This window comes from Somniosus microcephalus, chromosome 15 (genome assembly GCF_052327205.1).
Source record: "Somniosus microcephalus isolate GS21.2 chromosome 15, FLI_Smic_1.0, whole genome shotgun sequence".
Classification (NCBI taxonomy): domain Eukaryota; kingdom Metazoa; phylum Chordata; class Chondrichthyes; order Squaliformes; family Somniosidae; genus Somniosus; species Somniosus microcephalus.
Genome location: NC_141001.1, coordinates 6,636,346 through 6,660,758, shown reverse-complemented (window position 1 = coordinate 6,660,758; position 24,413 = coordinate 6,636,346). Strand labels below are relative to the sequence as shown.

General features: G+C 49.2%; 1 protein-coding gene across 2 annotated transcripts in view; it reads left to right on the top strand.

Annotated features, from left to right (window-relative positions):
• mtch2 (mitochondrial carrier homolog 2) overlaps positions 1 to 24,413 on the top strand; it is a 44,855-nt gene that overhangs the window by 2,021 nt on the left and 18,421 nt on the right. The window contains exons 2-8 of one of the 2 annotated variants that reach the window (XM_086007477.1): positions 6,054 to 6,321; positions 7,233 to 7,339; positions 16,472 to 16,498; positions 18,464 to 18,520; positions 22,367 to 22,424; positions 22,520 to 22,571; positions 23,351 to 23,410. In XM_086007477.1, coding sequence (XP_085863603.1) covers positions 6,054 to 6,321; positions 7,233 to 7,339; positions 16,472 to 16,498; positions 18,464 to 18,520; positions 22,367 to 22,424; positions 22,520 to 22,571; positions 23,351 to 23,410 — 629 coding nt within the window. The remainder of the gene's footprint in view (positions 1 to 6,053; positions 6,322 to 7,232; positions 7,340 to 16,471; positions 16,499 to 18,463; positions 18,521 to 22,366; positions 22,425 to 22,519; positions 22,572 to 23,350; positions 23,411 to 24,413) is intronic. The other variant, XM_086007478.1, reaches the window with a different exon arrangement.

Here is a 24,413-nt window from a genome sequence, read left to right as displayed (position 1 = left end):
TCCCCTGACTCCGTATTCTCTGACCTTGTTCATCAGTCTATTATGGGGTACCTTATCAAAGGCCTTTTGAAAATCCAGATAAATTACATCTACTGCATTACCCTTGTCTACTCTCTCTGTTACCTCTTCAAAAAATTCAGCAAGGTTGGCCAAGCAAGACTTTCCCTTTTGAAATCCCTGTTGACTATTCATTATTATAAGAACATAACATATGAAGTAGGAGCAGGAGTAGGCCATACAGCCCCTCGGGCCTGCTCCGCCATTCAATAGGATCATGGCTGATCCGAATCTAGACTCACGTCCACTTCCCTGCCCTCTCCCCGTAACCCTTAATTCCCTTATCAGCTAGGAAACTGTCTATCTCCGTTTTAAATGTATTTAATGTCACAGCTTCCACAGCTCTCTCAGGTAGCAAATTCCATAGATTTACTACCCTCTGAGTGAAGAAGTTTCTCCTCATCTCAGTTTTGAAAGGGCAGCCCCTTATTCTTAGATTATGCCCCCTAGTTCTAGTCTCACCCATCAGTGGAAACATCCTCCCCGCATCCACCCGATCAAGCCCCCTCACAATCTTATATGTTTCGATAAGATCGCCTTCATTCTTCTGAATTCCAATGAGTAGAGGCCCAACCTACTCAACCTTTCCTCATAAGTCAACCCCCTCATCTCCGGAATCAACCGAGTGAACCTTCTCTGAACTGCCTCAAGAGCAAGTATATCTTTTCTTAAATATGGAAACCAAAACTGTACGCAGTATTCCAGGTGTGGCCTCACCAGTACCCTGTATAACTGAAGCAAGACTTCCCTGCTTTTATACTCCATCCCCCTTGCAATAAAAGCCAAGATTCCATTGGCCTTCCTGATCACCTGCTGCACCTGCATACTAACCTTCTGTGTTTCATGCACCAGGACCCCCAGATCCCTTTGTACTGTAGCACTTTGCAGTTTCTTTCCATTTAGATAATAATTTGCTCTTTGATTTTTCTGCCAAAGTGCATAACCTCACGCTTTCCAACATTATATTCCATCTGCCAAATTTCTGCCCACTCACTTAGCCTGTCTGTGTCCTTTTGCAGGTTTTTTATGTCCTCACTCACTGCTTTCCCTCCCATCTTTGTATCGTCGGCAAACTTGGATACGTTGCACTTGGTCCCCTCCTCCAAATCGTTAATATAGATTGCAAAGAGTTGGGGTCCCAGCACTGACCCCTGCAGAACACCACTAGTTACTGATTGCCAGCCCGAGAATGAACCATTTATCCCAACTCTGTTTTCTGTTAGATAGCCAATCTTCCACCCATGCCAGTATATTACCCCCAATCCTGTGATTTTTTATCTTGTGCAGTAATCTTTTGTGTGGCACCTTGTCAAATGCCTTTTGGAAGTCCAAATACACCACATCCACTGGTTCCCCTTTATCCACCCTGTTTGTTACGTCCTCAAAGAATTCGAGCAAATTTGTCAAACATGACTTCCCCTTCATAAAACCATGCTGACTCTGTCTGATTAAATTATGCTTATCCAAATGTCCTGTTACTGCTTCCTTAATAATGGACTCCAACATTTTACCAACCACAGATGTTAGGCTAACTGGTCCATAGTTTCCATCCTTTTGTCTACCTCCCTTTTTAAATAAGGGCGTTACATTAGCAGTTTTCCAATCTGCTGGGACCTTTCCTGAATCCAGGGAGTTTTGGAAAATTACCACCAATGCATCCGCAATCCCTACCGCTACTTCTCTCGACCCTAGGATGTAAGCCATCAGGTCCAGGGGATTTATCCGCCTTAAGTCCCATTATCTTACCGAGTACCATCTCCTTAGTGATTTTAATCGTGTTTAGCTCCTCCCCCCCCCATTAGCCCCCTGTTTGGCCAGTGTTGGGATATTTTTAGTGTCCTCTACTGTAAAGACTGATACAAAATATTTGTTCAGCGTATTTGCCATCTCCATGTTCCCCACTACTAATTTCCCTGTCTTGTCCTCCAAGGGACCAACATTCACTTTAGCCACCCTTTTTCTTTTTATATAACTGTAGAAACTTTTGCTATCTGTTTTTATATTTTTTGCTAGTTTACTTTCATAATCTATCTTCCCTTTCTTAATTAATCTTTGTTATTCTTTGCTGGCTTTTAAATGCTTCCCAATCTTCTAGCCTCCCACTAGATTTGGCTACTTTATATGCCCTTGTTTTCAGTCGGATACTATCCTTAATTACTTTACTTAGCCACGGATGGCTGTCTTTTCTTTTACAACCCTTTTTCCTCAGTGGAATATATTTTTCTTGAAAGTTGTGAAATATCTCCTTGAATGTACACCACTGCTCCTGTACTGTCTTACACCTTAATCTATTTACCCAGTCCACTTTAGTCAACTCTGCTCTCATACCTTCATAGTCTCCTTTATTTAAGCTTAGTATGCTGGTTTGAGATCCAACTCTCTCACTCTCCAACTGAATTTGGAATTCAACCATGTTATGGTCACTCATACCAAGGGGATCCTTTACTAGGACATTTTTTATTAATCCTGTCTCATTACACAGGACCAGATCTAAGATTGCCTGCCCCCTGGTTGGTTCAGTTACATACTGCTCAAGGAACCCGTCCCTAATGCACTCTATGAACTCTTCCTCAAGGCTGCCCTGCCCAATTTGATTAGTCCAGTCAATATGAAAGTTAAAATCCCCCATGATTATAGCTGTTCCCTTATTACAAGCCCCAACTATTTCCTGATTTATACTCCGACCATTATATTTTTGGTTTCTAGATATTCTATTTTCTTGTTTAGTAGGGATTCCATTATTTTTCCTACCACCGATGTTAACCTGACTGGTCTATAATTCCCTGGACATGTTCTAACTCCCTTAAATATCGGTATTACATTAGCTATCAGTCATTCCTCTGGTACTATACCTTTTTCTAATGAATTATTAAATATGTGTAGTAATGCCTCTGCTATCCCCTAGATTCTTTTAAAATGCGTAGATGCAATCCATCTGGACCAGGGGTTTTATCCTGAGTTTGATTAATTTATTTAATATATCCCCTTTTAATTATTTTAAATTTGCTTATCTCATTACTAATCTTATCATCCAATGTCATGTCCACCTGTTCTATCTCCATGGTAAATACTGAAGCAAAATAATTATTTAATATGTCTGCCATCTCTCTATCATTACCTGTGTTATTATCCTGACTCTCCCTTAATGATCCTATTCCCATCTCAACTTTCCTTTTTGTATTGATGTGCCTATAAAATATTTTACTATTTTTTATGTTCCTTGATAATTTAATTTCATAGTTCCTTTTTGCTTCCCTAATTATTATTTTTTTACTTTTCTCCTAATCTTTTGTATTCTCTCTTATAATGCACTCCCCTGCTGTCTATGTACTTAGTGTATGCCTCTTTCCTTAGCCTCAATTGTTTCTTTATGGCTTTATCCATCCATGGAGTCTCATTAGTGTTTAGTTTGTTCTTTCCTTTTAGCGGAATATATTTTTCCTGCACTCTGTTGAACACTGTTTTAAACATTTCCCATTGCTGTTCTACATCGTTGTTTGCCAATATTGTTGCCCATTTTTTCCCCCCCCAAGTTCTAATCTCGGCCCCTCAAAATCAGCTTTTCTCCAACCTATTAACCTGGTTTTCGTCATACTTATGTCCTTCTCAATTATCATCTTAAAGCGTATATTATATTATGGTCGCTACTACCTATATGTTCCCCTACCTTTACTTCTCTTATCTGCTCTGGTTCATTCCCCATTACTAGATCCAATGGTGAATTCTTCCTTGTTGGGATTTTTACATATTGGGTTAGAAAGGATTCCTGTACACATTGTAGGAACCCTATTCCCTTATCCCCTTTACCTATCTCTTCTGTCCAATTAATATCGGGGTAGTTGAAATTCCCCTATGATTATTCTGTTTTTTACTAATTTCCCTAATTTGTCTGCATATTTCTTCCTCCACCTCCCTTCCACTATTAGGTGGTCTGTAGACTACACCTATTAGTGAGATTGATCCTTTATTATCTTATCTCTATCCATGTCAATTCTATTTTTGTCTTACTGATATCTATGTCACTTTTTTCTACTGCCATTATTATCCCTAATAAGTACAGCAACTCCACCTCTCCTTTCTCCCTCCCTATCTTTTCTAAATATGTTATACTCTGCAATGCTTAATTCCCAGTCCTGATTTTTTTGTAGCTAGGTCTCGATAATCCCTATTATCACAGAATCACAGAAACCCCACAGTGCAGATAGAGGCCATTTCGGCCCATCGAGCCTGCACCGACACATATCCCACCCAATCCCCGTAACCCCTACACCAACACATATCCCACCCTATCCCCGTAACCCCACGTATTTAATCCCCCTAACACTAAGGGTCAATTTATCATAGTCAATCAACCTAACTCGCACATCTTTGGACTGTGGGAGGAAACCGGAGCACCCGGAGGAAACCCACGCAAACACGGGGAGAATGTGCAAACTCCACACAGACAGTGTGGTTCCTCGCAACATATGATTGCCTCCAGCTCCCCTGTTTTATTACGGACACTGTGTGCATTGCTGTATAGACAGTTTAACTAATTTTTAATAGGATTTCCTCTCGCCTTATGTTTAATCATCTTTTTAGACTTCTGTTCTATAACTCTATTTATTCCCTTGCTATGACTGTCCTCCCTTACTTTATTCTTTCCTGTGTGCTCTTTTCTGTTAAGTATGTGTATTGTATTGAACAATTAACACAAAGACTTAAACGTATAACTCAAACAGGTCTTTACTGGTTGGAGGTAGGGACTATACATAGGTCTTTACTTCATGCCCACAGGCAGGAACTGAGGGGGATCAGTACCCACAGTACTATTTATACCCCTATGGCCAGGAGTGGTACTGCGTATCACTACGCCCAACAAGTAGTGCAGTCCTGTCCATAGGTTCAAAGTAGCACACATATTACATACACAACATTCCTCCCTTCCTAGCTTTACAGTCATCTCCCCATTTAACATAACGTAATAACATATATACATATATAACTTCAGGTTTACATAACAGAATAACATAGATACATAGATAACTTCATGTCAAAACAGATCACAGATTCAGTCTCTGCGGAAAACAGTTCACAGATTCAATCTCTGTGGTGTAGTCGGTTCACGTTGCTGGAGTGACTCATTCAATAGTCCTTCCATGGATTTAACAGTTTGAACTTCCGAACTGAATTGGCTCCGTTCGGAGGGACCACGTGTGTGATCTGGTAGAGGTGATAATGGTTCAGATGGGTCATCTTCTGTTTTTACTTTTCCTTTTCTGCTTCTTGGAGACTCTCTGGGCTCCATTGTCAGCTGCCACAGCTGCCAGCTGCATGCGCAGTTCCTCCTTCTCTTCCTCCTGTTTCCGTCGTAGAGCCAGCTTCTCCCGATGTTCCGTAGACTTTTGGTGCTCCTCCATGATTTCTGCACTTTGGGAGTCGAAGTTACAAGCTGGGCAGGACAGGACATCGTAATATTCGGTGTCGTCCTGAGCTGGACCAGTGAGAGGGTCGTCTATTTCCTCCATACCCAGCTGGACGTTAGCCAGCTCTTGTTCCAAATCCAGACATCTTTCCTGAAGAGACTTCTTCATGTGTACCTCTGCATCCAGCTTTTTCTGGGCTTTCAGCAAGTCGTTTACTAGTGACCTCATTTGTGATTTTAATACTTCAACTTCCTTTGGAGATTGATTGATCGGACTATGCAATCCCTCTACCGGAGCAGCTGTTTCAGCGGTCTGTTCTACGTTGACGTGAGTCAGCGTACTTTTGGCATCCAAGGGCTGCTCTGTTGCAGTCATCTCAGTCTGTGTTGCCACCTCAGCTCTTCCAATAACCTTTGAGAGCTCCGAACCCCTTTCGTTTGAATATTGAAGTTCATGTTCAAGTTTTTCCCATTTCAGAGTCCTGTCCTTCAGCATATGCAGGAGTTGGCTGACCGTTAACTCCTCTGACATCAGACGTTTTGTGTGCTCCTGCTCCATTTTCTCCATCAGCTGCTTCTGTTGTCTTTCCAGATTCTCCAACTCTATATCAAAGAACTCTTTCGTTGCATTCAACTCTTGCTCGCTCCCTCCCGGGCTCTGGCTTACCCACGAGGTTATGGAGGCTTCAGGGTCCTAATGCCTGTCGCTTCCAGTCGCTGGAAGCTGTCAGGATTTCTGCTGCCCTTCAGTTTTCAGTGGGGTGTTGAGGATTGGAACCTCTCTTCAACGTCCTGTCTTTGGACGAAGCCGCTGTGGAATAACTGCCGCAGGGTTCGAACCGACTCGTCGCCAGTGTTAAGTATGTGTATTGTATTGAACAATTAACACAAAGACTTAAACGTATAACTCAAACAGGCCTTTACTGGTTGGAGGTAGGGACTATACATAGGTCTTTACTTCATGCCCACAGGCGGGAACTGAGGGGGATCAGTACCCACAGTACTATTTATACCCCTATGGCCAGGAGTGGTACTGCGTATCACTACGCCCAACAAGTAGTGCAGTCCTGTCCATAGGTTCAAAGTAGCACACATATTACATACACAACATTTTCCTTTTTTGTTTATATTTAGGTTATGTTTCTTGTAGATCCCTCCCCCCATCTTACTAGTTTAAAGTCTTTGCCACTTCCCTATTTACCCTTTCTGCTAGGACACGGGTCACATCCCAGTTCAGGTGGAGTCAGTCCCATTGGTACAGCTCCTTCCTGTCCCAGAACTGGTGCCAGTGTCCCATGAAAAGGAACCCCTCTTTCCCACACCAGCCCTTTAGCCACATGTTAATTCTCCTGATCTGTCTGCTTCTATTCCAGATATTATTACCCTCAAGGTCCTGCTTTTTAATTTAGATCCTAACTCCTGATACTCTTTCAGCAGGCCCTCCTCCCTGTTCCTCCCTATGTCGTTTGTTCCAACATGGAGCACGACAACTGGATTTCCACCCTCCCTTTCCAAGTTCCTTTCCAGCTGCTGTGAGATATCCCTTACCCTGGCACCAGGTAGACAACACACCCTTCGAGATTCTTGTTCTTGGCTGCAGAGGACGCTATATAGTCCCCTATCACTACCACATTTCTATTCTGCTCGAAGACACATTCCAATGTTAGCCTGCCCTCGTGTCAATGTTCTACTATTGTGTATTAATAAATATTATTCACTGTTAATGTAATTGAAAAGATTGAACTGCTACTTACTGCCATTTGTCTTGCAGCCAAGCACATTGTGAAAATCGATGGGAAGCAGGGTCTGTTTAAAGGTCTAGCTCCCCGTCTTTGTGCAGGAGCCATCGGGACAGTCGTACATGGCAAAGTGCTGCAGGTAGGTGCTGTATCAGTGCCGAGGTGAGGTATCGTATTCCAGTACCAGCGCATCACCTCAGAGAATGCCAGGCACAAATTCCCTGACTGTCCACTCATGGGTGACGTAGCAGTCCTCCAGTGAGCTGTCTCTACCATGAAGTGTGGGGTGGCCAAGAGTGGAATTAGGGAATCCTCTCCTGATCTTAAAAGGCAGGAGGGGCCAAGCAGAGGTGAACCCGTCACCACAGAGTGGCAGCAACGCTGGCCAGCTGTGTACCTTGAGACATCAGTTTCGGGGCAGAAGAACCTGCGCGGAGCGGGGCTGTCGCCGGCCTGGGGGGAGAGAGGGCGGGGCTGTCGCCGGCCTGGAGGGGGTGGGCGGCATGAGGGGCTGCCTCCAGCCTGGCCTGGGGGGAGGGGGGGGCAGGGCTGTCGCCGGCCCGGGGGAGGGGGGGCTGTCGCCGGTCCGTGGTGGGGGAGGCTGTTGCCGGTGGGGAGGGGCTGTCGCCGGTCCGTGGTGGGGGAGGCTGTTGCCGGCCCGGGGTGGGGGGGGGGGGGGGGGAGGGGCTGTCGCCGGTCCGTGGTGGGGGAGGCTGTCGCCGGCCCGTGGTGGTGGGGGGTGGCGGGGAGGGGCTGTTGGCGGCCCGGGGTGGGGGGGGGGGGTCGGGGAGGGAAGCATGCACTGCAGACTGGTACAGCAGAGTTGGGAAGGTGGAACTGATACTGGAGTGTGAGCAGTACCTAATAAACCGGTACGCCAGAGTCAGCGTCTTAAAAAGATGGGGGGGTGAAAACTGCCGTGGTTTTGGAGATTCACTGGATGCAGTATGGCTGTGGGTACAGACACCAACTAATTGATCAATGATCCGATTTCTGAATTTGGGCGAGTTCAGAGCCCCCTCTCTCTGGACATTCCCTCCTTCTCTCTCTCACTCAGTGCATTCCCTCTCTCTCTGTCTCACTCACTTTCTCGCTCTCTACACTCACTCCTTCTCTCACTCGCTGTCTACAGTCACTCCTTCTCTCACTCACTGTCTACAGTCACTCCTTCTCTCACTCGCTCTCTACAGTCACTCCCTGTCACTCGCTCTCTACAGTCACTCCCTCTCTCTCGCTCTCTACAGTCACTCCCCCGCTCTCTACAGTCACTCCCCCTCTCTCTCGCTCTGTACAGTCACTCCCCCTCTCTCGCTCTGTACAGTCACTCCCTCTCACTCGCTCTTTACAGTCACTCCCTCTCAACAGTCACTCTCGCTCTCTACAGTCACTCACTCTCTCACTCGCTCTCTACAGTCACTCCCCCTCTGTCGCTCTCTACAGTCACTCCCTCTCTCTCACTTGCTCTCTACAGTCACTCCCTCTCTCTCACTCGCTCTCTACAGTCACGCTCTCTACAGTCACTCCCTCTCTCACTCGCTCTCTACAGTCACTCCCTCTCTCGCTCTCTACAGTCACTCCCTCTCTCACTCGCTCTCTACAGTCACTCCCTCACTCGCTCTCTACAGTCACTCCCTCTCTCACTCGCTCTCTACAGTCACTCCCTCTCTCGCTCTCTACAGTCACTCCCTCTCTCTCTCTCTCTCTACAGTCACTCCCTCTCTCTCACTCACTCTCTACAGTCACTCCCTCTCTCACTCACTCTCTCTCACTCACTCTCTACAGTAACTCCCTCTCTCTCACTCGCTCTCTACAGTCACTCCCTCTCACTCGCTCTCTACAGTCACTCCCTCTCACTCAATTCAATTCAATTCAAATCGCTTTATTGGCATGATAAGGTACGTCTTATGTTGCCAAAGCATCGAAAAACATTTATGGTTGAACACATAAACCCAGATCTATTCATACAGTGTATAAACAGATATACCCCTGAGTGTATAAATATACATTCGTATAATTTGTATATACTCTTTTTCTTAGGTTTACTGGTTGTTCCTCTGTTTATGGCAAGCTGTAACATAGTGTGCCGCTAAGGTTGCACAGTTTCTCTGTTCCCCTAGTAGGTATGGGAGTTTTTGGTCGTCATTCAAATTTCTGAATTCAGGGCATATTTGTGAGAATTTTTGGTAGAAATTCTCCCTGATGCCCTGATATTTTCCACAAGCTGTGAGGAAGTGCATCTCTGTCTCCACCACTCCCTGACTGCAGTGAGAGCATATCCTGTCCTCTCTTGGCAGCCGGGTCTGCCTGTGTCTGCCTTTTTTGATCGCCAGGCTATGTTCACTAAGTCTGTACCTTGTCAAGGTTTTTCTCAGTTTGCTATCCTTTACCATGGTCAGGTATTCAGCCATGTTGTATTGTCTGTTTAGGGCCAAGTAGCAATTGAGTTTGTTTTGGGTTTTTGTTGTTTCTGCCCAATATGACAGGTATTTTTCCTTTTGCTTAGTGACAATTGTGTTGGGTCGAATTCTGTGTGCTACGATGTCACTGTCCTGGGGCTGGTTATTGTTAGTAGTGTTAGTGGTTGCTTCACTGAGTCCCAGGACTAGTTGACTGAGGGTATTCTTCTTTATGGTCCTCTCTTGGCATTTCAAGACTTCGTAATGATAGCAGTGGGGGTTGCTCATTTTTAGGTGTTTCCAAAATTTGGTGGCTCTTTTTTGGATATTAATTAGTAGTGGATATTGGCCTAGTTCTGCCCTGCATGCATTGTTTACGGTTTTCCTTTGAGTCCAGAGGATACTTTTACAGAATTCTGCATGTAGGATCTCAATTGGGTGTTTGTCCCATTTTGCAAATTCTCACTCGCTCTCTACAGTCGCTCTCTCTCTCTCTCTCTCTCTACAGTCACTCCCTCTCTCTCACTCGCTCTCTACAGTCACTCCCTCTCTCTCGCTCTCTACAGTCACTCCCTCTCTCGCTCTCTACAGTCACTCCCTCTCTCGTTCTCTACAGTCACTCCCTCTCTCACTCGCTCTCTACAGTCACTCCCTCTCTCACTCGCTCTCTACAGTCACTCCCTCTCTATCACTCGCTCTCTACAGTCACTCCCTCTCTCACTCGCTCTCTCTCTCTCTCTCTCTCTCTCTCTCTACAGTCACTCCCTCTCTATCACTCGCTCTCTACAGTCACTCCCTCTCTTGCTCTCTACAGTCACTCCCTCTCTCTCTCGGTCTCTACAATCACTCCCTCTCTCTCACTCGCTCTCTACAGTCACTCCCTCTCTCACTCGCCCTCTACAGTCACTCCCTCTCTCACTCGCTCTCTACAGACACTCCCTCTCTCACTCGCTCTCTACAGTCACTCCCTCTCTCTCACTCCCTCTCTCTCTCGCCCTCTACAGTCACTCCCTCTCTCTCACTCGCTCTCTACAGTCACTCCCTCTCTCACTCGCCCTCTACAGTCACTCCCTCTCTCTCACTCGCTCTCTACAGTCACTCCCTCTCTCACTCGCTCTCTACAGTCACTCCCTCTCTCACTCGCTCTCTACAGTCACTCCCTCTCTCACTCGCTCTCTACAGTCACTCCCTCTCTCACTCGCTCTCTACAGTCACTCCCTCTCTCACTCGCTCTCTACAGTCACTCCCTCTCACTCGCTCTCTACAGTCACTCCCTCTCTCACTCGCTCTCTACAGTCACTCCCTCTCCCTCTCTACAGTCACTCTCTCACTCGCTCTCTACAGTCACTCCCTCTCTCGCTCTCTACAGTCACTCGCCCTCACTCACTCTCCAGTCACTCCCTCGCTCTCACTTGCTCTCTACAGTCACTCACTCGCTCTCTACAGTCACTCCCTCTCACTTGCTCTCTACAGTCACTCCCTCTCTCACTCGCTCTCTACAGTCACTCCCTCTCTCACTCGCTCTCTAGTCACTCCCTCTCACTCGCTCTCTACAGTCACTCCCTCTCACTCGCTCTCTACAGTCACTTCCTCTCTCACTCGCTCTCTACAGTCACTCCCTCTCACTCGCTCTCTACAGTCACTCGCTCTCTACAGTCACTCCCTCTCTCACTCACTCTCTACAGTCACTCCCTCTCTCTCGCTCTCTACAGTCACTCTCATTCGCTCTCTACAGTCACTCTCACTCGCTCTCTACAGTCACTCTCTCTCACTCGCTCTCTACAGTCACTCTCTCACTCGCTCTACAGTCACTCTCTCACGCTCTCTACAGTCACTCTCTCGCTCTCTACAGTCACTCTCTCGCTCTCTACAGTCACTCTCTCGCTCTCTACAGTCGCTCTCTCGCTCTCTACAGTCGCTCTCTCGCTCTCTACAGTCGCTCTCTCGCTCTCTACAGTCACTCTCTCGCTCTCTACAGTCGCTCTCTCGCTCTCTACAGTCGCTCTCTCGCTCTCTACAGTCGCTCTCTCGCTCTCTACAGTCGCTCTCTCGCTCTCTACAGTCGCTCTCTCGCTCTCTACAGTCGCTCTCTCGCTCTCTACAGTCGCTCTCTCGCTCTCTACAGTCGCTCTCTCGCTCTCTACAGTCGCTCTCTCGCTCTCTACAGTCGCTCTCTCGCTCTCTACAGTCGCTCTCTCGCTCTCTACAGTCGCTCTCTCGCTCTCTACAGTCGCTCTCTCGCTCTCTACAGTCGCTCTCTCGCTCTCTACAGTCGCTCTCTCGCTCTCTACAGTCGCTCTCTCGCTCTCTACAGTCGCTCTCTCGCTCTCTACAGTCGCTCTCTCGCTCTCTACAGTCGCTCTCTCGCTCTCTACAGTCGCTCTCTCGCTCTCTACAGTCGCTCTCTCGCTCTCTACAGTCGCTCTCTCGCTCTCTACAGTCGCTCTCTCGCTCTCTACAGTCGCTCTCTCGCTCTCTACAGTCGCTCTCTCGCTCTCTACAGTCGCTCTCTCGCTCTCTACAGTCGCTCTCTCGCTCTCTACAGTCGCTCTCTCGCTCTCTACAGTCGCTCTCTCGCTCTCTACAGTCGCTCTCTCGCTCTCTACAGTCGCTCTCTCGCTCTCTACAGTCGCTCTCTCGCTCTCTACAGTCGCTCTCTCGCTCTCTACAGTCGCTCTCTCGCTCTCTACAGTCGCTCTCTCGCTCTCTACAGTCGCTCTCTCGCTCTCTACAGTCGCTCTCTCGCTCTCTACAGTCGCTCTCTCGCTCTCTACAGTCGCTCTCTCGCTCTCTACAGTCGCTCTCTCGCTCTCTACAGTCGCTCTCTCGCTCTCTACAGTCGCTCTCTCGCTCTCTACAGTCGCTCTCTCGCTCTCTACAGTCGCTCTCTCGCTCTCTACAGTCGCTCTCTCGCTCTCTACAGTCGCTCTCTCGCTCTCTACAGTCGCTCTCTCGCTCTCTACAGTCGCTCTCTCGCTCTCTACAGTCGCTCTCTCGCTCTCTACAGTCGCTCTCTCGCTCTCTACAGTCGCTCTCTCGCTCTCTACAGTCGCTCTCTCGCTCTCTACAGTCGCTCTCTCGCTCTCTACAGTCGCTCTCTCGCTCTCTACAGTCGCTCTCTCGCTCTCTACAGTCGCTCTCTCGCTCTCTACAGTCGCTCTCTCGCTCTCTACAGTCGCTCTCTCGCTCTCTACAGTCGCTCTCTCGCTCTCTACAGTCGCTCTCTCGCTCTCTACAGTCGCTCTCTCGCTCTCTACAGTCGCTCTCTCGCTCTCTACAGTCGCTCTCTCGCTCTCTACAGTCGCTCTCTCGCTCTCTACAGTCGCTCTCTCGCTCTCTACAGTCGCTCTCTCGCTCTCTACAGTCGCTCTCTCGCTCTCTACAGTCGCTCTCTCGCTCTCTACAGTCGCTCTCTCGCTCTCTACAGTCGCTCTCTCGCTCTCTACAGTCGCTCTCTCGCTCTCTACAGTCGCTCTCTCGCTCTCTACAGTCGCTCTCTCGCTCTCTACAGTCGCTCTCTCGCTCTCGACAGTCGCTCTCTCGCTCTCGACAGTCGCTCTCTCGCTCTCTACAGTCGCTCTCTCGCTCTCTACAGTCGCTCTCTCGCTCTCGACAGTCGCTCTCTCGCTCTCGACAGTCGCTCTCTCGCTCTCGACAGTCGCTCTCTCGCTCTCGACAGTCGCTCTCATCGCTCTCGACAGTCGCTCTCTCGCTCTCGACAGTCGCTCTCTCGCTCTCGACAGTCGCTCTCTCGCTCTCGACAGTCGCTCTCTCGCTCTCGACAGTCGCACAGTCGCTCTCGACAGTCGCTCTCTCGCTCTCGACAGTCGCTCTCTCGCTCTCGACAGTCGCTCTCTCGCTCTCGACAGTCGCTCTCTCGCTCTCGACAGTCGCTCTCTCGCTCTCGACAGTCGCTCTCTCGCTCTCGACAGTCGCTCTCTCGCTCTCGACAGTCGCTCTCTCGCTCTCGACAGTCGCTCTCTCGCTCTCGACAGTCGCTCTCTCGCTCTCGACAGTCGCTCTCTCGCTCGCGACAGTCGCTCTCTCGCTCGCGACAGTCGCTCTCTCGCTCGCGACAGTCGCTCTCTCGCTCTCGACAGTCGCTCTCTCGCTCTCGACAGTCGCTCTCTCGCTCTCGACAGTCGCTCTCTCGCTCTCGACAGTCGCTCTCTCGCTCTCGACAGTCGCTCTCTCGCTCTCGACAGTCGCTCTCTCGCTCTCGACAGTCGCTCTCTCGCTCTCGACAGTCGCTCTCTCGCTCTCGACAGTCGCTCTCTCGCTCTCGACAGTCGCTCTCTCGCTCTCGACAGTCGCTCTCTCGCTCTCGACAGTCGCTCTCTCGCTCTCGACAGTCGCTCTCTCGCTCTCGACAGTCGCTCTCTCGCTCTCGACAGTCGCTCTCTCGCTCTCGACAGTCGCTCTCTCGCTCTCGACAGTCGCTCTCTCGCTCTCGACAGTCGCTCTCTCGCTCTCGACAGTCGCTCTCTCGCTCTCGACAGTCGCTCTCTCGCTCTCGACAGTCGCTCTCTCGCTCTCGACAGTCGCTCTCTCGCTCTCGACAGTCGCTCTCTCGCTCTCGACAGTCGCTCTCTCGCTCTCGACAGTCGCTCTCTCGCTCTCGACAGTCGCTCGCTCTCGACAGTCGCTCGCTCTCGACAGTCGCTCGCTCTCGACAGTCGCTCGCTCTCGACAGTCGCTCGCTCTCGACAGTCGCTCGCTCTCGACAGTCGCTCGCTCTCGACAGTCGCTCGCTCTCGACAGTCGCTCGCTCTCTACAGTCGCTCGCTCTCTACAGTCGCTCGCTCTCTACAGTCGCTCGCTCTCTACAGTCGCTCGCTCTCTACAGTCGCTCGCTCTCTACAGTCGCTCGCTCTCTACAGTCGCTCGCTCTCTACAGTCGCTCGCTCTCTACAGTCGCTCGCTCTCTACAGTCGCTCGCTCTCTACAGTCGCTCGCTCTCTACAGTCGCTCGCTCTCTACAGTCGCTCGCTCTCTACAGTCGCTCGCTCTCTACAGTCGCTCGCTCTCTACAGTCGCTCGCTCTCTACAGTCGCTCGCTCTCTACAGTCGCTCGCTCTCTACAGTCGCTCGCTCTCTACAGTCGCTCGCTCGCTCTCTACAGTCGCTCGCTCTCTACAGTCTCTCGCTCGCTCTCTACAGTCGCTCCCTCTCTCGCTCGCTCTCGCTCTCTACAGTCACTCGCTCGCTCTCTACAGTCACTCCCTCTCTCGCTCGCTCTCTACAGTCACTCCCTCTCTCGCTCGCTCTCTACAGTCACTCCCTCTCTCTCTCGCTCTCTACAGTCACTCCCTCTCTCACTCGCTCTCTACAGTCACTCCCTCTCTCACTCGCTCTCTACAGTCACTCCCTCTCTCACTCGCTCTCTACAGTCACTCCCTCTCTCACTCGCTCTCTACAGTCACTCCCTCTCACTCGCTCTCTACAGTCACTCCCTCTCACTCGCTCTCTACAGTCACTCCCTCTCTCACTCGCTCTCTACAGTCACTCCCTCTCTCACTCGCTCTCTACAGTCACTCCCTCTCTCCAGTCACACTCTCTCACTCGCTCTCTGCAGTCAGTTCAATTCAAATCGCTTTATTGGCATGACAAGGTACATCTTATGTTGCCAAAGCATCGAAAAACATTCATGGTTGTACACAAAAATACAAATCTATCCATACAGTGTACAAACAGATATATCCCTGAGTGTATAAATATACATTCATATAATTTGTATATACTCTTTTCTTATATTTAGTGGTTGTCCCTCTGTTTATGGCAAGCTGTAACGTAGTGTGCCGCTAATGTTACACAATTTCTCTCTCCCCCTAGTAGGTATGGGAGTTTTTGGTCGTCATTCAAATTTCTGAATTCCGGGCATATTTTTGTGAATTTTGGGTAGAAATTCTCCCTTATGCCCTGATATTTTCTACAAGCTGTGAGGAAGTGCATCTCTGTCTCCACCACTCCCTAACTGCAGTGAGAGCATATCCTGTCCTCTCTTGGTAGCCGGGTCTGCCTGTGTCTACCTTTTTCGATCGCCAGGCTATGTTCACTAAGTCTGTACATTGTCAAGGTTTTTCTCAGTTTGCTATCCTTTACCCTGGTCAGGTAATCAGCCATGTTGTATTGTCTGTTTAGGGCCAAGTAGCATTTGAGTTTGCTTTGGGTTTTTGTTGTTTCTGCCCAATATGACATATTTTTCCTTTTGCTTAGCGACGATTGTATTGGGTCGAATTCTTTGTGTTACGCTGTCACTGTCCTGGGGCTGGTTATTGTTAGTAGTGTTAGTAGTTACTTCACTGAGTCCCCGGACTAGTTGACTGAGGGTATTCTTCTTTATGGTCCTCTCTTGGCATTTCAGGGCTTCGTAATGACAGCATTGGGGGTTGCTCATTTCTAGGTGTTTCCAAAATGTGGTGGCTCTTTTTTGGATAGTGATTATTAATGGTCTCTCTCTCACTCTTTCTCTACAGTCACTCCTTCTCTCTCACTCGCTCTCTACAGTCACTCCCTCCCTCTCACTCGCTCTCTACAGTCACTCCCTCCCTCTCACTCGCTCTCTACAGTCACTCCCTCTCTCACTCGCTCTCTACAGTCACTCCTTCTCTCTTACTCGCTCTCTACAGTCACTCCCTCCCTCTCACTCGCTCTCTACAGTCACTCCCTCTCTCACTCGCTCTCTACAGTCACTCCCTCTCTCACTCGCTCTCTACAGTCACTCTCTCGCTCTCTACAGTCACTCCCTCTCTCTCACTCGCTCTCTACAGTCACTCCCTCTCACTCGCACTCTACAGTCTCTCTCTCTCTCTCTCTCTCTCTCTCTCTCTGCTTTACAGCCGGTCTCTCACTTTCTCTGTCTCTTTTTGTTACAGACCTATCAGGAGCTGAAAGAAACTGAGGTGAGTGCTTGCCTCACAGTTCTGCTGTTTCACTGATGTGTTTCTAGATATGTCACCAATAATGAATATTGGCAGGTTTATGTATTGAAGAATGTGTGTGGGAGTGAGCAGCAGCTGTGACCAGGACCCCCACGACAGCAAGGTGTAAACGGTGATTTCACGGTCATGGAATCACTGATTCACCCATTTAAACATCTGCACTGATCTTTAAAACCACCAAAGAAAACAGGACTCCCTTCAGCGACAGGATCTTCCTAAAACCATTGAAAATTGCCTGTTAACCACTGGCACTGCTAGCTTGTTCCACAGGTACACTGCCCTTTTGGTAAAGAAATTGTCAAAATAGTTTCCCCACCTGGTCTGCTCATTATGATAATCACCATCAATCTCCATTATTTCTCAATCACCCTTCACTCCTGGAATTAATTTCGATATAAACCCCCCCCCCCCCCCCCCCACCTGAGCCCCTCGATTAGATTCCAGCCTGTAACTCACTCCCGAGTATCTGTTATTCTATATATAAACCCCTCGATCAGATTCCAGCCTGTAACTCACTCCCGGGTATCTGTTATTCTATATATAAACCGCCCGAACCCTTCGATTAGATTCCAGCCTGTAACTCACTCCTGGGTATCTGTTATTCTATATATAAACCGCCCGAACCCTTCGATTAGATTCCAGCCTGTAACTCACTCCCGGGTATCTGTTATTCTATATATAAACCCCCCGAACCCTTCGATTAGATTCCAGCCTGTAACTCACTCCTGGGTATCTGTAATTCTATATATAAACCCCCCGAACCCTTCGATTAGATTCCAGCCTGTAACTCACTCCCGGGTATCTGTTATTCTATATATAAACCCCCCGAACCCTTCGATTAGATTCCAGCCTGTAACTCACTCCTGGGTATCTGTTATTCTATATATAAACCCCCCGAACCCTTCGATTAGATTCCAGCCTGTAACTCACTCCTGGGTATCTGTTATTCTATATATAAACCGCCTGAACCCTTCGATTAGATTCCAGCCTGTAACTCACTCCCGGGTATCTGTTATTCTATATATAAACCACCTGAACCCTTCGATTAGATTCCAGCCTGTAACTCACTCCTGGGTATCTGTTATTTTATATATAAACCCCCGAACCCCTCGATTAGATTCCAGCCTGTAACTCACTCCCGAGTATCTGTTATTCTATATATAAACCCCCCGAACACCTCGATTAGATTCCAGCCTGTAACTCACTCCCGGGTATCTGTTATTCTATATATAAACCCCCCGAACACCTCGATTAGATTCCAGCCTGTAACTCACTCCCGGGTATCTGTTATTCTATATATAAACCCCCCGAACACCTCGATTAGATTCCAGCCTGTAACTCACTCCCGGGTATCTGTTATTCTATATATAAACCGCCCGAACCCCTCGATTAGATTCCAGCCTGTAACTCACTCCCGGGTATCTGTTATTTCTATATATAAACCCCCCGAACCCTTCGATTAGATTCCAGCCTGTAACTCACTCCTGGGTATCTGTAATTCTATATATAAACCCCCCGAACCCTTCGATTAGATCCCAGCCTGTAACTCACTCCCGGGTATCTGTTATTCTATATATAAACCCCCCGAACCCCTCGATTAGATTCCAGCCTGTAACTCACTCCTGGGTATCTGTTATTCTATATATAAACCCCCTGAACCCTTCGATTAGATTCCAGCCTGTAACTCACTCCCGGGTTTCTGTTATTCTCTGCTTACACTTCACTTTGTCAGTTCAGTGCCTCTTTCCATCGGTTTCCTTTGACAGTCGATAGTTGGTGTGAATCTCAATGTAACCAATTGGAGATTTTAAGTTTCTTTTTAATGATGTTAGAATTAAGTTTAGTACTTCCCAGACCAACACATGTAATTTTTTTTTCCAGAACTGTTAGTTGCCTGTCAGTTATGTTTAATATCTTCACTTGCAGTGCACAGAATTGGAGAAGATTGCGGATGAGTCGTCACTGCACCATGTGTTTGAAGAGGTAAGACGGAACTTGCCTGCTGAAGCTCGGTATCCAGCAGGTTGGCGCAGGCACTGTTGACTCCGCTGCCAGGAAGGAGTATCTATGGGGACCCTGTATTCATTCTGCATCCTCCGCAGGCTGCAGCACTCTAGTCTGCTTTGGCAGGTTTGAGAAAGGAGTGAATATATTGTCGTGACACTGCAGGTAGACAGTCCCACACAACCGTGCACTTCTGCACCAGATTGAACAGGCTACTTGTAATTCTGATTGCTCTGTTGCTGCTCTTTGACTAACTCAAGTGACACTTCAAATCCTTTAACTTGAAGTCCAGAGTGAGAGGGCATTTGGCCCATTAATCCTGCTCCATCCAGAGACCCTGTCAGGTAATCTGTCATGGACTGTCGTCTCACATCATCTATTCATCCCCTATTTTAAGGAGCACTAAATTCCTCCTTCTCCCCCCACCCCCCCAACTCAGTTATCCGTTAATGTAATTAGTGCTGTTAATCTCTCTCTAAACCTCACTCTCCCAGTGCTGTTAATCTCTCTAACCCTCACTCCCCCAGTGCTGTTAATCTCTCTCTAACCCTCACTCCCCCAGTGCTGTTAATCTCTCTCTAACCCTCACTCTCCCAGTGCTGTTAATCTCTCTAACCCTCACTCCCCCAGTGCTGTTAATCTCTCTAACCCTCACTCCCCCAGTGCTGTTAATCTCTCTAACCCTCACTCTCCCAGTGCTGTTAATCTCTCTCTAACCCTCACTCCCCCAGTGCTGTTAATCTCTCTCTAACCCTCACTCCCCCGGTGCTGTTAATCTCTCTCTAACCCTCACTCTCCCAGTGCTGTTAATCTCTCTAACCCTCACTCTCCCAGTGCTGTTAATCTCTCTCTAACCCTCACTCCCCCAGTGCTGTTAATCTCTCTCTAACCCTCACTCTCCCAGTGCTGTTAATCTCTCTCTAACCCTCACTCCCCCAGTGCTGTTAATCTCTCTCTAACCCTCACTCTCCCAGTGCTGTTAATCTCTCTCTAACCCTCACTCTCCCAGTGCTGTTAATCTCTCTCTAACCCTCACTCTCCCAGTGCTGTTAATCTCTCTCTAACCCTCACTCCCCCAGTGCTGTTAATCTCTCTCTAACCCTCACTCCCCCGGTGCTGTTAATCTCTCTCTAACCCTCACTCTCCCAGTGCTGTTAATCTCTCTAACCCTCACTCTCCCAGTGCTGTTAATCTCTCTCTAACCCTCACTCCCCCAGTGCTGTTAATCTCTCTCTAACCCTCACTCTCCCAGTGCTGTTAATCTCTCTCTAACCCTCACTCCCCCAGTGCTGTTAATCTCTCTCTAACCCTCACTCTCCCAGTGCTGTTAATCTCTCTCTAACCCTCACTCTCCCAGTGCTGTTAATCTCTCTCTAACCCTCACTCTCCCAGTGCTGTTAATCTCTCTCTAACCCTCACTCCCCCAGTGCTGTTAATCTCTCTCTAACCCTCACTCTCCCAGTGCTGTTAATCTCTCTCTAACCCTCACTCCCCCGGTGCTGTTAATCTCTCTAACCCTCACTCTCCCAGTGCTGTTAATCTCTCTCTAACCCTCACTCCCCCAGTGCTGTTAATCTCTCTCTAACCCTCACTCCCCCAGTGCTGTTAATCTCTCTAACCCTCACTCCCCTAGTGCTGTTAATCTCTCTCTAACCCTCACTCCCCCAGTGCTGTTAATGTCTCTCTAACCCTCACTCCCCCAGTGCTGTTAATCTCTCTCTAACCCTCACTCCCCCGGTGCTGTTAATCTCTCTAACCCTCACTCTCCCAGTGCTGTTAATCTCTCTCTAACCCTCACTCTCCCAGTGCTGTTAATCTCTCTCTAACCCTCACTCCCCCAGTGCTGTTAATCTCTCTCTAACCCTCACTCTCCCAGTGCTGTTAATCTCTCTCTAACCCTCACTCTCCCAGTGCTGTTAATCTCTCTCTAACCCTCACTCCCCCAGTGCTGTTAATGTCTCTCTAACCCTCACTCCCCCAGTGCTGTTAATCTCTCTAACCCTCACTCCCCCAGTGCTGTTAATCTCTCTCTAACCCTCACTCTCCCAGTGCTGTTAATCTCTCTCTAACCCTCACTCCCCCAGTGCTGTTAATCTCTCTCTAACCCTCACTCTCCCAGTGTTGTTAATCTCTCTCTAACCCTCACTCCCCCAGTGCTGTTAATCTCTCTCTAACCCTCACTCTCCCAGTGCTGTTAATCTCTCTCTAACCCTCACTCTCCCAGTGCTGTTAATCTCTCTCTAACCCTCACTCCCCCAGTGCTGTTAATGTCTCTCTAACCCTCACTCCCCCAGTGCTGTTAATCTCTCTAACCCTCACTCCCCCAGTGCTGTTAATCTCTCTCTAACCCTCACTCTCCCAGTGCTGTTAATCTCTCTCTAACCCTCACTCCCCCAGTGCTGTTAATCTCTCTCTAACCCTCACTCTCCCAGTGCTGTTAATCTCTCTCTAACCCTCACTCCCCCAGTGCTGTTAATCTCTCTCTAACCCTCATTCCCCCAGTGCTGTTAATCTCTCTCTAACCCTCACTCCCCCAGTGCTGTTAATCTCTCTCTAACCCTCACTCCCCCAGTGCTGTTAATCTCTCTCTAACCCTCACTCCCCCGGTGCTGTTAATCTCTCTCTAACCCTCACTCTCCCAGTGCTGTTAATCTCTCTAACCCTCACTCTCCCAGTGCTGTTAATCTCTCTCTAACCCTCACTCCCCCAGTGCTGTTAATCTCTCTCTAACCCTCACTCTCCCAGTGCTGTTAATCTCTCTCTAACCCTCACTCCCCCAGTGCTGTTAATCTCTCTCTAACCCTCACTCTCCCAGTGCTGTTAATCTCTCTCTAACCCTCACTCTCCCAGTGCTGTTAATCTCTCTCTAACCCTCACTCCCCCAGTTCTGTTAATCTGGTACAGCATAGGTTGAATATAGAATAAAGCTCCCTCGACACTGTCCCATCAAACTCTCCCAGGACAGGTACATCATGGGTTAGATACAGAGTAAAGTTAATGCTACACAGTCCCATCAAATACACCATCTTAAACATTCACTCCCTCCACCACTAGAGCACCATGTCTGCAGTGTGTACCATCTACAAGATGCACAGCAGCAACTTGCCAAGGCTGCTTCGACAGCACCTCGCAAACCCGCAACCTCTCCCGCCTAAGACAAGGGCAGCAGGCGCATGGGAACACCATCACCTGCAAGTTCCCCTCCAAGTCTCACACCATCCTGACTTGGAAATATATCACCGTTCCTTCATTGTCGCTGGGCCAAAATCCTGGAAAACTCTACCTAACAGCGCTGTGGGAGCACCTTCACCACACGGACTGCAGTGGTAAACCATCACCTTCTGAGAGGCAATTAGGATGGACAATAAATGCTGACCTTGCCAGCGATGCCCACATCCTGTGAACGAATTTAAATAAACAATCCATGGGGAGGTACAGTACGGGTTAGATAGAGTAAAGCTCCCTCTACACTGTCCCATCAAACACTCCCAGAGCAGGTACAGCACGGGTTAGATACAGAGTAAAGCTCCCTCTACACCGTCCCATCAAACACTCCCAGGGCAGGTACAGCACGGGTTAGATACAGAGTAAAACTCCCTGTACACTGTCCCATCAAACACTCCCAGGGCAGGTACAGCACTGGTTAGATACGGAATAAAGGTCCCTCCCATCAAGCACATGCTGGTGGTGGGGGCGAGGTTGGATGATCTCCTGGTGACAGGTTTGGGGGGGCTGTTGGAGTCTCCGCTGGTCATGAGGTGCGGGGGTCTCTGTCGTCTAGGTGTCTTGTGCTTTTGTAATATCCGGTATTTGCTTTGTGCCCAGACAATGCGGGAGATGATTGCTCGTTCCACAGCCACAATCGTCACTCACCCCTTCCACGGTAAGTGTGGCTCGCTTCTTTTAAACACTATTGCTACATTCCACCTTGAAAGTGTGTACAGAGTTGGAGTGTTGATCTGTTGCATTTCCTTGCAGTGATCACCTTGCGATGCATGGTACAGTTCATTGGCCGGGAAACCAAGTACAGGTTAGTGCAGAGACTCAGCTGGTCTGGAATACCCTCCAGGAGCAGCTGGTGTCGGACTGTGGGAGGGAGTCCCCAGCTCCCTGAAGGGGGAACATTTCTCCCATACTTGGTGAGAAAGGACCATTGAAGCCCCAGAGCCTACTGGAAGTGTGTATCTGACAGAAGCAGTTGTGGGGCTTTTTAGTTTGTGTGTTGGTAAAATGTCTCGAAATAGTCCGCAAGTGATTCTTGGGATTTACCTCCAAATTGTACTCCAGCCTGATGAGCGGAAGTGTGGCGAGGCACGCGTGTGGTGTGGTGAGGCGCGCACGTGCGCGCGCGTGTGGTGTGGTGAGGCGCGCACGTGTGTGCGCGTGTGGTGTGGTGAGGCTGGTGTGGTGAGGCGCGCACGTGTGCGCACACGCGGTGTGGTGAGGCGCGCACGTGTGCGCACACGCGGTGTGGTGAGGCGCGCACGTGTGCGCGCACGCGGTGTGGTGAGGCGCACGCGGTGTGGTGAGGCGCGCGCGGGCGGTGAGGCGCGCGCACGCGGTGTGGTGAGGCGCGCGCACGCGGTGTGGTGAGGCGCGCGCACGCGGTGTGGTGAGGCGCGCGCACGCGGTGTGGTGAGGCGCGCGCACGCGGTGTGGTGAGGCGCGCGCACGCGGTGTGGTGAGGCGCGCGCGGTGTGGTGTGGTGAGGCGCGCGCGCGCGCGCCGTGTGGCGGGGCGCGAGCATGAAGACACCTGATTCTTTTTGGAGATTAATTGTTTAATTTTTCTTTTTTTTTAACTCCACAGCGGGATATTCGATTCCATAGTAACAATCTATCGGGAAGAGGGGTATTGGGGCTTTTTTGCGTAAGTATAGATTGAGCTGAGTTTATGTTGAGAATGGGACCATGAGGTATACTGCTGGTGCCTGCAAAAGCCACAGCCATCCGGCGGGGGGGGTGGGGCCCATGGGAGGTCTGTAACTGCTACCCAGTGTCCTTAACGAGCAGGAGGATTACACAGCTACTGCTCTTGGCGGGTTACCGATGGGGGTAAGTTTAGTGACAGTAAAAAGAGATGTCAAATGAGGAGCTGGAGCTGGAAGTGTTGAGTCACACACTCACCATTAGCATAAGCACCAAGTGTGTAAAACAAGTAAAGGCGTCACGACCAAACACACTCAGCAGGTATCCCTGGGCACTGATCACAGTAAGACAGGACGTGATAAGCTCAGGAGTATCCCCCCAGGTCACGGGTAGGAGTCCAGGCAACAAAAGCTAGTCAATCAGTAAGCAACGGGTCAGTGAGGAGCCTGTAGACACTGTGGCTGCAGTGTTTTACCTGCTGCTCTTCTCTCAAGGCGACATGTGATACGGAAATTTGCATTACGCCGCGACTGACGTCTAAAGTGTGCTGGACAGGAAGTGCGCAATGACTCATCATGGGAGAAAGTCAGATGTCCTGTAGACCCACTCGTGCATCCCTTCCTTCAGCTCCCCGCACATTCCGCCGGTTTCACATGCTTTCCCGCAGTTACAGCATGATGCGCCATCAATAACTCCAGAAGACTAAGAGTTAAACTTATAACAAGTAGGCTTTTATTAACAAAAGAATACGAGCATGCCTCTGCTGGTAGACCGATCCTTAAAGCCAGGGGGACTGGAGGTCAATCACCTTTATACCTGGGCTTAGGGGTGGAGCCAGGGGCGGAGCCTGCTGAGGCATGCCCAGACATGTTCTGTACAGGCAGATTAGTGGTTTACCACACAGCACACTCCCCGAGCTGGGGGAGAGGGAGTGTGTGAACCCCTCTAATACCAGGCTGGGGGAGAGGGAGTGTGTGAACCCCTCTAATACCAGGCTGGGGGAG